Source organism: Elephantulus edwardii, unplaced genomic scaffold (genome assembly GCF_000299155.1).
Source record: "Elephantulus edwardii isolate Elephantulus edwardi_28Jun2011 unplaced genomic scaffold, EleEdw1.0 scaffold00028, whole genome shotgun sequence".
Taxonomy (NCBI): Eukaryota; Metazoa; Chordata; class Mammalia; order Macroscelidea; family Macroscelididae; genus Elephantulus; species Elephantulus edwardii.
The window spans coordinates 4,865,862-4,879,381 of record NW_006399778.1 but is presented as its reverse complement, the minus strand read 5'-3'; the positions used below and the strand labels follow the sequence as shown (position 1 = coordinate 4,879,381).

The following is a 13,520-nucleotide window of genomic DNA, read 5'->3' as shown; positions in this document are numbered from 1 at the left end:
CTCCAAGGCCCCTCCTAGCAACATCCCCAAAGATGTGAATCCTTATTATTCTTGCCTCCAAAGAGCACTCCAGCTGCAACCTTAGTTAGCCTGGCCATCCATGCGATGTTCAGTGCTTTTCTTCACCACAGCTCAAAGGCATCAATTCTTTACTAGTTTATTTTTCTGCATCACTTTTCTCATATAGAAGTTTGGGAACCACTGCTGACAAATAGTTTAAGATTGTAACTCAGGATGATCTTGAGTTTCTGAAGCAAGTCAATGATTCCATTTAGGAGTAAATGTCTTCAGGTTGCCACTGCAACTCCTTACCACTATGCCAGAGCTTCCTGGAAAGCTAATAAATGATAATATAAAAATTAAGATCTAGGCGAGCTCTGGTGGCCTAGTGGCAAGAAGCTGCAACTGCATTCTCAAGAGATGCACGGTTTGAATCCACCAGATGCTCTGCTGGAGGAGAACAATCTCCTCTTGTACCAGTCAGATCTGATTTGACGGTACACACAAAAAATAATGAAATTTTTTGAAAAAATTAAAAAAAAAATTCTGTTAACAGTAATACTGTTCAATGGCAGCAATTTCCCCCTCCTTCTCTGAGGTCCCTAAACTTTTGAGTGCCTTTTCCTGTTTGTTGTTCTTAAGTGCCACTATGACCCAGAACAACTCAGTGAACAGATGTGAACCCTAATCCTAATCTGACACAACCCCATCACTAACCACTGTCATCAATCCACATGGCTAAGGATCTTCTCATCTCTTCTGCTGTCCCTCCTCCAAGGATAACATCCTTTTCTCCAGGGAATAGCCATACCTACAGGCCATCTTACATCTTCATGTAAGATGAAGCCGCACCAATTTTTGTTTAGACTCTCAATATTCTACCCAACTATCTCCATTTACTGTATATCTGTAATTTTGTTAAAAAGTTATGCAGAATAGTGACAGGGAGGGGTGAGACTGAGGATGGACTGGAATAATACCTTTTAAAAAAAGGAGGGGCGGAGGTGAAGAAAACTGGTGTGAAAAACACAAGGATTAAAAAAAAAAAAGGTACAGCCAATCTCATGGTCTCCCAATAGGATTTTGGCTAGGATTTTCAACTAAACAGACCTTAAAATGCTTTAGCAAATAACAAATCTCACATTCTTAGTGAAACATTTCCAAATGGCTTCATTTCCTGCCCTGAAGCACTATTCCAAGACATCATTCCACAAAAGCATACAATTCATATTCCCTCTTTTCCAACTTTTATGGGCATACAAATCAATGTTGAGAACTTTGTACAGCAGCTTTAGGTTTTTCCCTCAAGGGAAAGCACAAAAGGCAGTTGGCAGCTTTAGATTTTTTTCAAGAGTATAGACTTGATCGTTGACCCAACAGTGTGTGGAAACTATAGAACAGTATCATTTATTTCATATGTAAGCAAGATTCTACTGAAGATCATCTAAAAACGACTGGAACAGCACATCAGCAGAGATCTGCCAGGTCCAGGCTGGGTTTAGAGGGGGTTGTGGTAACTAGGGACATTATAGCTGATGTTAGATGGATCTTGGCTAAACGCAGGGAATACCAGAGCAATGTTCCATTGACTATGCAAAGGCATTTGACTGTGTAGATTTTAACTGTGGCTGACTCTTGAGAAGAATGGGAATGACGTAACACTTTATCATGCTAATGTGAAACCTAAACTTGCACGAGTCAGTCTTCCAAACAGAGAAAGACTGCATGGTTCAAAATTGGGATGGGCGTATGCCAGGGATTTGTCTTGTCTCCATACCTTTTCACCTGTATGCAGATGAGATTATCCGGGAGGCTGGGCTCTATGAGGAATAATGTGGTTTCAGGACTGGTGCAAGACTTAATCTGCGTTTGCGCAACAGATGACACAACCCTGGCTTGCTGAAACTGAGGACTTGAAGTGCTTGCTGCAGAGGATCAAGGACTACAGCCTTCAATATGGATTGAGGCTCAATGTCAAGAAGACGAAGATTCTCACCACTAGACCAACTGGCAGCATCAGGATGGACAGTGAAAGAGATTGAGCTTGTTCACCATTTAGCTTGCTTGGCTCCACAGTCAACACTCTTGGCAACAAGCAGCCACAAAATTAAAAGACATATTGACATGGAAAGGGTTCTGTTTGGGACCTCTTCAAAGTACTGAAGAGCAATGGTATCTCTCTGGAGACCAAGGTGCGTCTGATACAAGCCATGTTCTTTGCTATCACTTGTTATGCAGAGAGTTGGACAATGACTAGGGAGGAGAATTGATGCCTTTGAGCTGTGGTGCTGGAGTATTGACTATACCATGGGCTGCTAAGAAAACAAACAGGCTCATCCTGGAGAGGATTAAACCAGGCTGCTCCTTGGAGGAAAGGATTCTGAGGCTTCGTCTGGACATACTTTGGACATGTTGTAAGGAGGGACAGGTCCTTGGAGAGGGACATCATGCTTGGTAGGGTGGAAGGGCAGTGCAGGAGAGGAAAGCTCTATAAGGTGGATTCAGTGACTGGAGTCATCGGGATGGGTGTCTCGGAGACAGTGCGATTGGCACAGGAGAGAGCAGAGTTTAGGGCTGTTGCACACAGGGTCGCTATGAGTCACAGACAACTTGACAGCACCTAACAACAGATTTGCATTTAATGCATTTCTAAAAAACTTCCACAACAGATGAACAAGACTAAACTTATGAATGAGAAACCTGTTTTCGTTATTAAAATGTAACATAATCACAAGAGATTAAGTTAAAAAATGTCTTTTATTATATTAAATATACACAACAAATACAGATCAATGTCCAATTACCAAGTTTGTCTTACAAATTTCACTAACAAATTATACAAAATATTTACAATTATATATACAAAATTCCCACCTGTTTGTAACCTCTGGTCCATTTGTGCTATCTCATATCTGCAAGACAAATCTATGTTAATATTTAAATATTCATGTACTTAAGTCTTCTCACATTGGGGTCTTTATTTCCAAGTTTCCAGTATCTTACTGGGATGGAAAAATGCTTGATAGAAACTTTCAATAAAGTGCAGTTTCAGACCTTAGGATCAGTTCTCTTCTCTCACACAGGCAACCACAGTTCATATGGACTTTTTTTCTTATCTATTTTGGCGGATCTTGAAGAAATCTCTTCGGTAGTAGAATTAGCTGCCTTCTCAAGTACTGGCTTTGCTACAGAATTCTGTAAGAGAACAAATTCTTAAGTCAAATTCCCAAATATATGTTTGACAAACTAAGTCAATCCATCTAAGATTGAAACTTAAATGCAAAATATGATCATTTATAAACTGATTCAACCAAACGGAAACACTGCAAGAAAACTTGGGGAAAATCAGAGAAGTAAAATGTATGTTGTTAGGTGTCTAACAGTTCAAGTGTTTAGTTTTTGTAGCCTTTCTCTGATTCAGATACTGTAATTTAGAAACATTCTTAGTGTTTATAAAAAAAAAAAAATTGGATAAAAGCATGTCAAAAGAGTGAAAGTGTGGATATGCGATCCCATTATACAAATACTTATAAACGTGGCTGAAAAATGTTGTTACTGTATTTCAACAGACCCCAAATGATGAACAAAGACAAACTAGTTAAGTCTTCCAACAGAAATAAAAGCCTATCATACTGGGATGTTCAAAATCTGACTTTTGAATGTCCAATGCTTAGATAGTACTTACTACATTAGAGCTAAAAGCTATGCTTCTTTGCTCGGAAGATTTTTCACTGGGACTTTTAGTTCCATCTTTGGTTAACTTTTCCGACAGCTAGACAGGTGAGGAAAGTATATTTTTTTAAAAGTACACCCTTGGTTTATAAGTACTGTGTAATAGTATATAAATTCAGTTGCCTACACAAATCAACTTGGCTTTATGTAATTTATCAGCCAAATTAATAATCTTTTCCAGTTTATCCTTAACAAAATTCACTTATGACAGGCTTCATAAAGGTATTCTTTGCCATAATATAAATACTAGATCGTTTTATCCCGCTCTTTACTCAAATTTCACAGATATACCAGAAAATGCTTATTCCAATTTACTTCTTCAATCAACTATTGCACTGCCTGTACAGGCACCTAACCAATGAATTAGTAATTCAATAAAGACCCTACTGGACTAGTAATACTACTAAAACAAACCCACATCAGAGTCCCAATTGTAGGTACATTAAGTGTACAGTTTTTCTTGACATTAATAATATATGACTCAAGTCTTTTGTTTCAGACACTTGGAATGTAATTAACCCAGTTCCTAACAGTCAACATCACAAATGTCAACATCAACTAACTCCCTATACCTTTCAGAAAATGAATTTGAAGCTCTGACTTCCACATTGTTATTCACCAGTGCATACTCTGCACGCTTCTAGAGAATTACAATCAACTTATCTGCAAGTGAAGCAGGTGTCTTCTTCTGTAATCTCTCAAATCATCTGGAATATATTGCATATATTATGAAATGGACATCTATACCACAGATGCCCCATTATTACAATATGTGCCATTAACTTAGCAAAATAGTAACCTGACCCAAATTCTAGCATGCACATCTACTAACCACAATCTAAGCTTTCATGTGTGAAATGTAAACTTCACATTATTTAAACCTCTGAAGCTTTCTCTGGCCCATGTACCAATTACCAACAGATTTTCTTCATCAATGTCTGGAGACCACATTCAAGATTTCTATAAGACAGAAATAAAGCAGGTAAACTATACTGTATGTTGAGTACAGAAATTTGTGGGAACATAACGCTACAAATGAAATCTACAGATATTGTGTAAAGACTAAGGTAAATAAGACGTTCAACTACAGAGGTAGCACCTGATTTATAACACAGTAACATAGCATGTTACATGGTAGCTGACCAGCACTGTGTTTAGCTAAACTAAAGTTTATTAATTTCCACAAGTGACAGCCTATCCAGTAATTCCAATCTGGTATTTTTTTAGCATATTTAGATTGCCTGTACACACTAACTGCCGGAAACCAGGACTTTCCACACCCAGGAGGATGTTCCTGGAACAAAGACTTAAGTGCATCTCAGGCAATCTGGATGGTTGGTCACCAAAGTATCAAGTTCAACTGCAACAGTCACACAGATGACAACCACTGGTAATTATCTTCAAAGCTATTTTCCACCACTTTAAAATTAAATTTCAAGTCTTTCTTAGAATAGTAAAACAAATAAAAACAATCAGATATTTTTTAAATTACTTGAGATAAATACACAATACTTACCTCATACTTCGTATTAGATATAGATGTTTCCTTAGCATCAGTTCTAAGACTGGCTGGCAAGTCAATGTTGGTGGTTCCTAAAGCTTTTGCAGCATTAGCTTTTGCTATTTCTAACAGCTCCATTCGATCTTAAAAAAAAAAACACAAAAAATAAATTACTAAAATTCCTTAGCACTCTAAAGGACTCAGATTCAAAGTAAACACAATATAAACATTTGTTTTCACGTGAAAAGGACTTTTTCTTTTTTACAAAAACAAGTCTTGTTAAGAAGTGTAAGGATCCTCAAATACCATCAAGTTTCTTTCCTTACCAAAGGCCTGAACAACTTTGTTTTTTCGTCAGTGAGTAGACATTCAAGTCCATCTACTGCTCAATTCCCCTAGTATTTGCTTAACGTCTTTTTTCCATTAAAACATTCAACAGAATTTTTTTTAATCATCAAGACATTAAATGTGGAATAGAGTATACAAAGCAAAAATACTAGTTTTACTTTTCCTGTCACAAGTTTTAACCTATGTCACGTCACTTAGTTAAAAGGCTTTTCTCCACCTGAACTCAAATTAAGCATCTCTCTAGAAAAGGCACTTGGGTGGGCTAAGCAGCAACTCAACAGACTGGAAGTCAACAGCTGCAACAAGGAAACCCTACAAGACAGCTTTACTCTACAGAAGAATCACCTTGACGTCAGTAATTACTTTTTTTAAACTAAACATTTTCTATGTGTTATTCACAGCCCACCACAAATCTGTATTTCAAATTGTTATGTGCCGTCGAGTCGTTTACGACTCCTAGCGACCCTATGCACAGCAGCACTAAACCCTGCTCTATCCTGTGCCAACCGCACTGCCTCTGACACACCCATCCCAATTACCCCAGTCACCGAATCAATCCATCTCATAGAGGGTCTTCCCCTCCTGCGCCTTCCCTCCACACCCCCCAAGCATGATGTCCCTCTCCAAGGACCTGTCCCTCCTGGCAACATGTCCAAAGTATGTCAGATGAAGCCCCAGAATCCTTGCCTCCAAGGAGTAGCTTGGTTTAATCCTCTCCAAGATGAATCTGTTTGTTTTCCTGGCAGTCCATGGTACATTCATTACCCTTCTCCAGCACCACAGCTCAAAAGCATCCACTCTCCTTCTGTCCTCCCTAGTCATTGTCCAACAAGCGATTGCAAATACCATGGCCTCTATCAGGCACACCTTAGTCTCCAGAGAGACACTGTAGCTCCTGAGTACCTTAGAGAGATCCCTAACAGCAGACTTTCCCATCACAAAACGCTTTGATTTCCTAACTGCTAGTGCCAAGAGTGTTGACTGTGGAGCCGAGCAAACTGAAGCTGTGAACAATCTCAATCTCTTCGTCATCCATCCTGACGCTGCCAATTGGTCCAGTGGTGAGAATCTTTGTCTTCTTGACATTGAGCCTCAGTCCATACTGAAGGCTGCAGTCCTTGACCCTTCGCAGCAAGCAGGGTTGTATCATCTGCATAACGGAAATTGTTAGTAGATCTTCCACCAATCCTGATGCCACAATTCTCCTCATAGAGCCCAGCCTCTCGGATAATCTGCTCTGCATACATGTTGAAAAGGTATGGAGACAGGATGCATCCCTGGCATACACCCTTCCCAATTTTGAACCATGCAGTGTTACCCTGCTCTGTTCTGACTACTGCCTATTTCAAATTAAGGGGGTAAAAAAATCTCTCCAAGTTACAGAAGCAGGAAGTAAAAGTAGATAAATTTCAAACTAGGAGCAGTTTGATTCCAAAGGTTATTCTTTTTCTTAATTTCCTCATTAATCTCAACATTGAGTTACAATCTCTCAACCATTTTATAAGTAACAAAGAAAATAAAAGTTCTGGGTAATGTATTGAAATCCTTACTAATAAAAATTTTTCCATTAAACCAACATAGTAAAAAATACTTTCTGGGATCATGAAATTAATCTGGCCCGACAATAACTTTTTTCTAAAAAATCTAAGCCTAAAAATACACACACGCCCCAAACAAAATCTTAACAACATAAAATTGTTGCCAGCGTTCTAATTGCGATTACTGGATTTCTCCGCCCAACAACTTCAGTTGCTAAGCCACAGGCCGGTAACGTGACAAAGGGCTGCCGTGCGGCGTCTCAAGGGCAGGTGGGGCCTCACCTTTGTCTGTCAGGCGGAAGGGCGTCCGGCTGCGCGACCTCGTCCTGGACCGGTCCCTGGCCATCCGATGTTCTTCGGGGTAGACGGTGCGGCCGAAGCCGTAGTAGCGGCGCCCGCGGGTCAGGGCGTAAGCCCGCCGGTAGTAGGACCTGTCCCGGGAGCGGGACCTGCTGCGGGATCGGCGGCGCGACGGCGAGCGGCGGCGACTGCGGGAGGATTCGGCGTGGTGCGCGTGGTGGTGGTGGTGGTGGCGGCGGCCGCGGGAGCGAGAGCGAGAGCGGCTGCGCGAGTACGAACGCGAGTAGCGCCGGTACTTCCGCTGGTGGCGCCTTCGGGAAACAGACCGCGAGCGGTTCCGGCGACTGCGGGACGGCGACCGGCTCGAGGCGTGGGCGCCCGAGCTCCTGGAGGAGGAGTGGTTACTGCTGGAACGCGACGACAGGCGGCTGGAACGGCCCGTGGACGGGGACGCCTTGTCCTGCGGCGAGCCCGGCCAGAGGTCGTTCACGTAGTTAGACATCTCGACTCGCACTTGGAACCTTCTCCGCACAACAATCACACCCAAAAATAGCGTGAAGCTCCTTAAAAACAATCGAAGGAAAACAAAGGTCAAGGTCCGAAAACAGGTATCGGCTCCCCGCTTAGATACCGCCCCCGGAAGCGGCCCCGCCCGGCGCGCCCCAAGGCCCGCGCAGGCGCGGAAGGTCGGGGAAAACAAATGAGCCCCCAAACCCCGAAAGCGGCTGCCGTTACACGAACCCGACTCAAACAGTTCCCATTCGCTCCCGCAACGGGTTCCACTTGCGCTACGTATTGCCGAGCCCTCTGCCTGACACCTACACTTATAAAGACCCGAACCCACCACCAAAAACTCACCACTGCCTGTCGAAACCTCACTTAAGATGGCTAAAAAGGGCAGCGAAACCCTTCCTTTCCAAATTTAGGACGAGAGGTTTCTTCTAATGTACTGGACAGACCGAAAATCTAACCCTTCACCTCCGATGTCCTGACGGAAACTAAGGAGAACACCCAAACGCAGTCTAAAATACAAGAAAACAGCGTTTGGCGCATGCGCAACGTCCTTTACGTGACGGGCGTGGCTCTCCTATTGTCCAATCGCCGCTCGTCCTCATCTCGCCACGCCTTCTTCCGCCTCGCTCCACCGCATGCGCATGCGCACCTGGGATCTTCGAGGGGCGGGCGTTGTGTACTGTTGTTTTCGCTGATTATAGGAGGAAGTGGGCAAGCTACGCGTGGCCCACAGTCGGCTTGAAATCGCACTGGCGAGATCCAATCTAAGCGCCTGGCAAGACGTAGGGAAATGGGAAGAACAGCCACTATCTAGTGCCCGTAGGCGGAGTTATAAGTGGTTGATAAAGTTATTACTTTCATCCTATGCAATGATAGAGTCTTTGGCTATTGACGCTTCCTTCTGTTACAGCACCGGGAGATTATAAAAACCTTTAAAATGCATTGTTAACTTTTAAAACATGTTAAATTTTAAAACATTGGCAGATGTGAAGGGTTATCCTGGTGGAGGGTGGAGCTGGGAAGTAAGTGGGTCAAGGCACTGTAACTAATGCTTAACTCCACAATGAGGGATTTATCTTTCACTACTCCACAAATTGCTTGTCTGTCAGATACTCCTCTTAAATCTGAACATTCAGATTAAGACAGACTAGGAAGAAGGATTGGCCACCCACTTCTGAAATAGCAGGCCTCTGAAAACCCTATGCACAACAGAACACACACAGACTAACAGGGCAACCTAGGTAGAACTTTCAAGTATGGAAATACAAAGGAGGAGGAACAGTTGTAAGCAGACTCCAGTGATTGGAACATGGAATGTGAGAGCCATGAATGTAGGAAAATTAGAAATTGTTAAGAAAGAAATGGAACGCATAAATATTGACATATTAGGCATTGGAGAGATGAGATGGACTGGCATGGGGCATTTTGAGTCAGATGACCATATGATATATTACTCTGGAGATGAAAAGACAAGGAAAAATGGGGTTGCCTTCATAGTAAAAAAAAGTAATTTCTAGATCCATCTTGAAGTACAACATCGTGAGTGACAGGATTATATCCATACGCTTACAAGGAAGTCCAGTGAATACTACTATCATTCAGATATATGCACCAACAACCAGAGCCAAAGAAGAAATAGATGATTTCTACCAACTTGTACAGTCGGAGATATTACAATCGGAACATGCAATCAAGATGCATTGATAATAATGGGTGACTGGAATGCAAAAGTTGGGAACAGAGAAGAAGAATCAGTAGTTGGAAAACATGGTCTTGGTGACAGGAATGAAGCTGGAGATACAATGATTGAATTTTGTACAATCAATGACTTATTCATTCCAAATACATTTTATAAGAGACACAAATGCAGGTTATAGAGAGCGACGCGGGGGAGACGCGGGAGTGGCCCTCCACCTTGGCTGCGGGCTGGTTTCAAGACCTCAGTCTTGGAGTCGGCGGGACTGCGAGGAGCTGCAGTTGGAGGGAACGTCGCTTCCGCTTCGGCTAGAACCCTGAGCTCGCTGATACCTGCCTTCTTCTCCCGAGCGCCTGCTTCATGCCCGACACCCGGTGGGCGCCTCACGACCTTCATTTCTCCTCGTCTGTTCAACTTTAGATAATTTCAGAGATGTCTTCCAGAATTCCTAAAGATGTCTTTAAAAGCAAATGGAAACCAAAAGCTAGTAACTCCAAATCAGAAACTGCCTTTGAGAAATTTAAGGAGGAAATTGCAGCTTCGAAAACATCAGTGGAAGAAATCGCAAATGGAAAAGGAAAGCTGGTGGATAAAGACAGACACAAACTTACAGAGAAAATTCGACACCTTGAAGCTGAGAGGGAGAAGAATGCCTATCTCCTCACAGAGAAAGACCGAGAGATACAGAGGCTCAGAGACCAGCTGAAGGTGAGATACAGTTCGGCTGCGTTGCTTGAGCAACTGGAAGAGAAAACAAAGGAATGCGAAAGGAGGGAGCAGCTGCTGAAATCTTTATCTGAAGAAACAGATGCATTGAAAAACCACTTGTCTACAACAACTGCAAGACTTGCTGAATTTCAAAGCAAAGCCAGTATGCATCAGTTTCCACAGGCTTCAGCTACAAGTTGCTTCAGCTCATCTGTGAGTAATACTCATGAAATGGAAGTTCAGCTGAAAGATGCGCTGGAGAAAAATCAGCAGTGGCTTGTGTATGATCAGCAGCGGGAGGCCTACGTGAGAGGACTTTTAGCAAGGATCTCCGAGTTGGAACAGCAGTTAGAAACAGCTACTCAGTCACTCCCACAGGAGAAAAAAAAGAACTGAATCAGAAGGTTGCCTCCAAGAAGAAAAGCAAAAATATTACAGCCATCTCTTGGCCAATGCGAAAAAAGATCTTGAGGTTGAACGGCAAACTGTAACTCAGTTAAATTTTGAACTTAGTGAATTCCGAAGAAAATATGAAGAAACCCAGAAAGAAGTTCAAGAGTTAAATCACCTCTTGTGTTCACAAAGACAGACAGATGTACAGCATCTCGAAGATGATCGGCATAAAACAGAGAAAATTCAAAAGCTGAAGGAAGAGAACGACATTGCGAGGGTCAAACTGGAAAAAGAGAAGAAAAGATCTGAAGAACTCTTATCTCAGGTAAGCAGAACCATCCTCATAGTTTCATGGGTGACACTTTTAATAAGCACCTACTGTGTGCCAGGGACCATTTTAATATTTTGGAATACTAAACCAAGTTCTTTCTCTCATTGGGGGTTTATATTCCAGAATAGAAACAGTTAATAAGTTAATAAGTGAAGTACTAAAAATAATGTGAAATGATAAAAGGAATTGGAGATCAATGTAGACTTCCCTCAGGTAATGGTGTTTGAGCCAGCCCTGATGACAGGAAAGAACCAGCCCTGTGAATGAATATCTGCGGGCTTCGTTCTGATCCGAGGGAATCACAAAGGCTCTGAGAAAGGAGCAAGATAAATAATATCTGAGAAATTAAAAGAAGGTGTGATATATAAAAAGACGAATCAGGCTGGTTCCTACAGTGGTGCCCTGAGTGGTGATAGTCTGCTCAAGCTAATTCACACAGCACTTCTCCTTGTCCCCTTTACACTCATAGCTTTACCAAGGTGCCTTAGTGATGCCGGAGTGACTGAGTTAGGGTTATTAGATGTGAATGTGACTCTGATTTACTGCGTTTTCCTTGGCAGCATAAATAATGGAAAGAACATGATTTGGAGGCAATAATTGTTCTCTAATCCAGGACATGTGGCCAGTGGCACTTCAGCATCTCTGATTCACATGCAAGTTATTTATCAGCCCTCCTTTCACTCTGCTCCCTTGAAGCACTTAGTTACATAAACTTCAGGAGAAAGAAAACACTTTATAGGTTCTTTAGTTATTTCTAATTCACCTCTTCTTGCCTCATAGGCTTTGGTGAGGATCAATTAAGAGAATATAAAAAGCCTTTGTGAACTAAATGTTATTGTTACTGTTAGAATTGTAATCTTGAGAAAGCTTCAAAAGTTGAGAGAGGGAAAAATTAGTAGTCCTGTGACATTTGTCTTCTTAGCCCATTCCACTCCCACAACTGCCTGCAGGCACAAGCTGTGATGTTTGGAAAAAGTTTAAGCAGAAATGATTGGACATTTTGCTCCAGTTCTGCCACCAAGCAGTTGAAGCACGAACAGCTTTGTTAATCTCCTTGGAAATATGAGTAGCTGTCAGTGCCTCCAGGAGAGTGAGTGTTGTAGCCCCCAGGTTTCTCCCTGGAGTTACTCAGGTAATTCTCACCATCATAGAGGGCTAGGTATTACCTTCAAATAGTGTTCTTTCCATTACCTATGCTGCCAGGCAAAACTTAATAACTTTATGTCAAAGTATTGTTCAAGTATAATAATCCTTAGTAACTCCAACATCACCCCTAAGCCACATTGGCATAAAGCTGCGGGTGTGAAGGGGATAGGGTAAGTGCTATGTGAATTAGCTTGAGCAAATTATCACTACAATTAGGGCATCAGCCTAAGAATCAGCCTTCATATATCTCTGGCTGGAATGACTCACCTCCTCCCAGCAGGTGTTGTCCTTGTTAGAAATGTGAGACTTGTGATGTGAGCTCCCCAAGAATGATGGGTGTAGCAGAAAGAGCAGACGTGACAATGCTGGCTCTCTTTACATCTCTTTACAGGTCCAGTTTCTTTACACGTCCCTGCTAAAGCAGCAGGAGGAACAGACACGTGTGGCTCTGTTGGAACAGCAGGTACTCACTAGGGTTGCTTCTAGATTCATTTGGACCATTGTAAAATGGGGTTTCCTCCATGTGTGCACTGTTCTGTACAGAACCTCTTGAAAGATTATGAAAATGTTTTTAAAACGCTTTAATGAGTAAAAACCGTTGATTTAGAGGCTGTTATCCATGTATCTCTGTTGTCTTTGGGCTACACTAGATTCTTTGAGGGTGCGAGGACAAATTTTTGGCAGATAGGAACTAGCGTTGGAAAAGAAAACTCTTTTCCAATTGTTTTTACAGTTCCTACTCTAATCTCCCTAATAGGGCTGCCTTATAACTTTAAACAGAGAGAAACCATCCATCTGTTCTCAGAGTGTACAGCAGAGATAACTCAATATATTTCAAACCAGTGAAACCAGTCTTTTTCCTTTCCTCCTTTGCCCTAAAAGGAGGGAGGAAAAATTGTAACTTACAGTTTTTAAAGTTGCCTTTCACCTACCTAGACATTAAACATTGTCTTTGGTCCTTGAATAAACTGAACTCTTAACCAAAACATCTTCCTTTTTCATTCATGAATTCTTACTGTGATAACATGATAAATACTTCTTTCTTATGCTAATAAAAACATGCAAGCATTTAGTTAAGACAACTAGACTGTATACAGCTGTACTTATCTTTTTCTGGGCATTTTTTTAGATGCAGGCGTGTACGTTAGATTTTGAAAATGAAAAACTTGACCGTCAAAACATGCAGCACCAATTGCAAGTAATTCTTATGGAGCTCCGAAAAGCAAGAAATCAAATAACACAGCTGGAATCATTGGTGAGTCCGGAATGATTAAAATTAGTTCTTATTTCCTTCTGTCTTCTTGGGCCATCTTT

At 41.8% G+C, this 13,520-nt stretch overlaps 1 protein-coding gene and 1 pseudogene across 1 annotated transcript; one reads left to right on the top strand and one right to left on the bottom strand.

Annotated features, from left to right (window-relative positions):
- Window positions 1-3,075: 3,075 nt before the first annotated feature.
- Window positions 3,076-7,921, bottom strand: LOC102859379 (chromosome unknown open reading frame, human C1orf63). Its single transcript, XM_006883508.1, has 4 exons — window positions 7,402-7,921; window positions 5,249-5,376; window positions 3,689-3,772; window positions 3,076-3,195 (listed from the first exon to the last, which is right to left on the bottom strand). The coding sequence occupies exons 1-4, from the start codon at window positions 7,919-7,921 to the stop codon at window positions 3,076-3,078; spliced, it is 852 nt and encodes a 283-aa protein (XP_006883570.1).
- Window positions 7,922-10,060: 2,139 nt separating this feature from the next.
- LOC102865070 lies at window positions 10,061-13,476 on the top strand (annotated as a pseudogene).
- The last annotated feature ends 44 nt before the right edge of the window (window positions 13,477-13,520 follow it).

Bases quoted from the DNA above. Each gene is read 5' to 3' on its own strand.
- LOC102859379 (XM_006883508.1), bottom strand. From the start codon at position 7,921: ATGTCTAACTACGTGAACGACCTCTGGCCGGGCTCGCCGCAGGACAAG. The intron at 5,377-7,401 runs GTGAGGCCCCAC...TTTTTTTTTAAG, and splicing joins CTTCCGCCTGACAGACAAAG to ATCGAATGGAGCTGTTAGAA. The intron at 3,773-5,248 runs GTAAGTATTGTG...TCACCTGTCTAG, and splicing joins TATCTAATACGAAGTATGAG to CTGTCGGAAAAGTTAACCAA.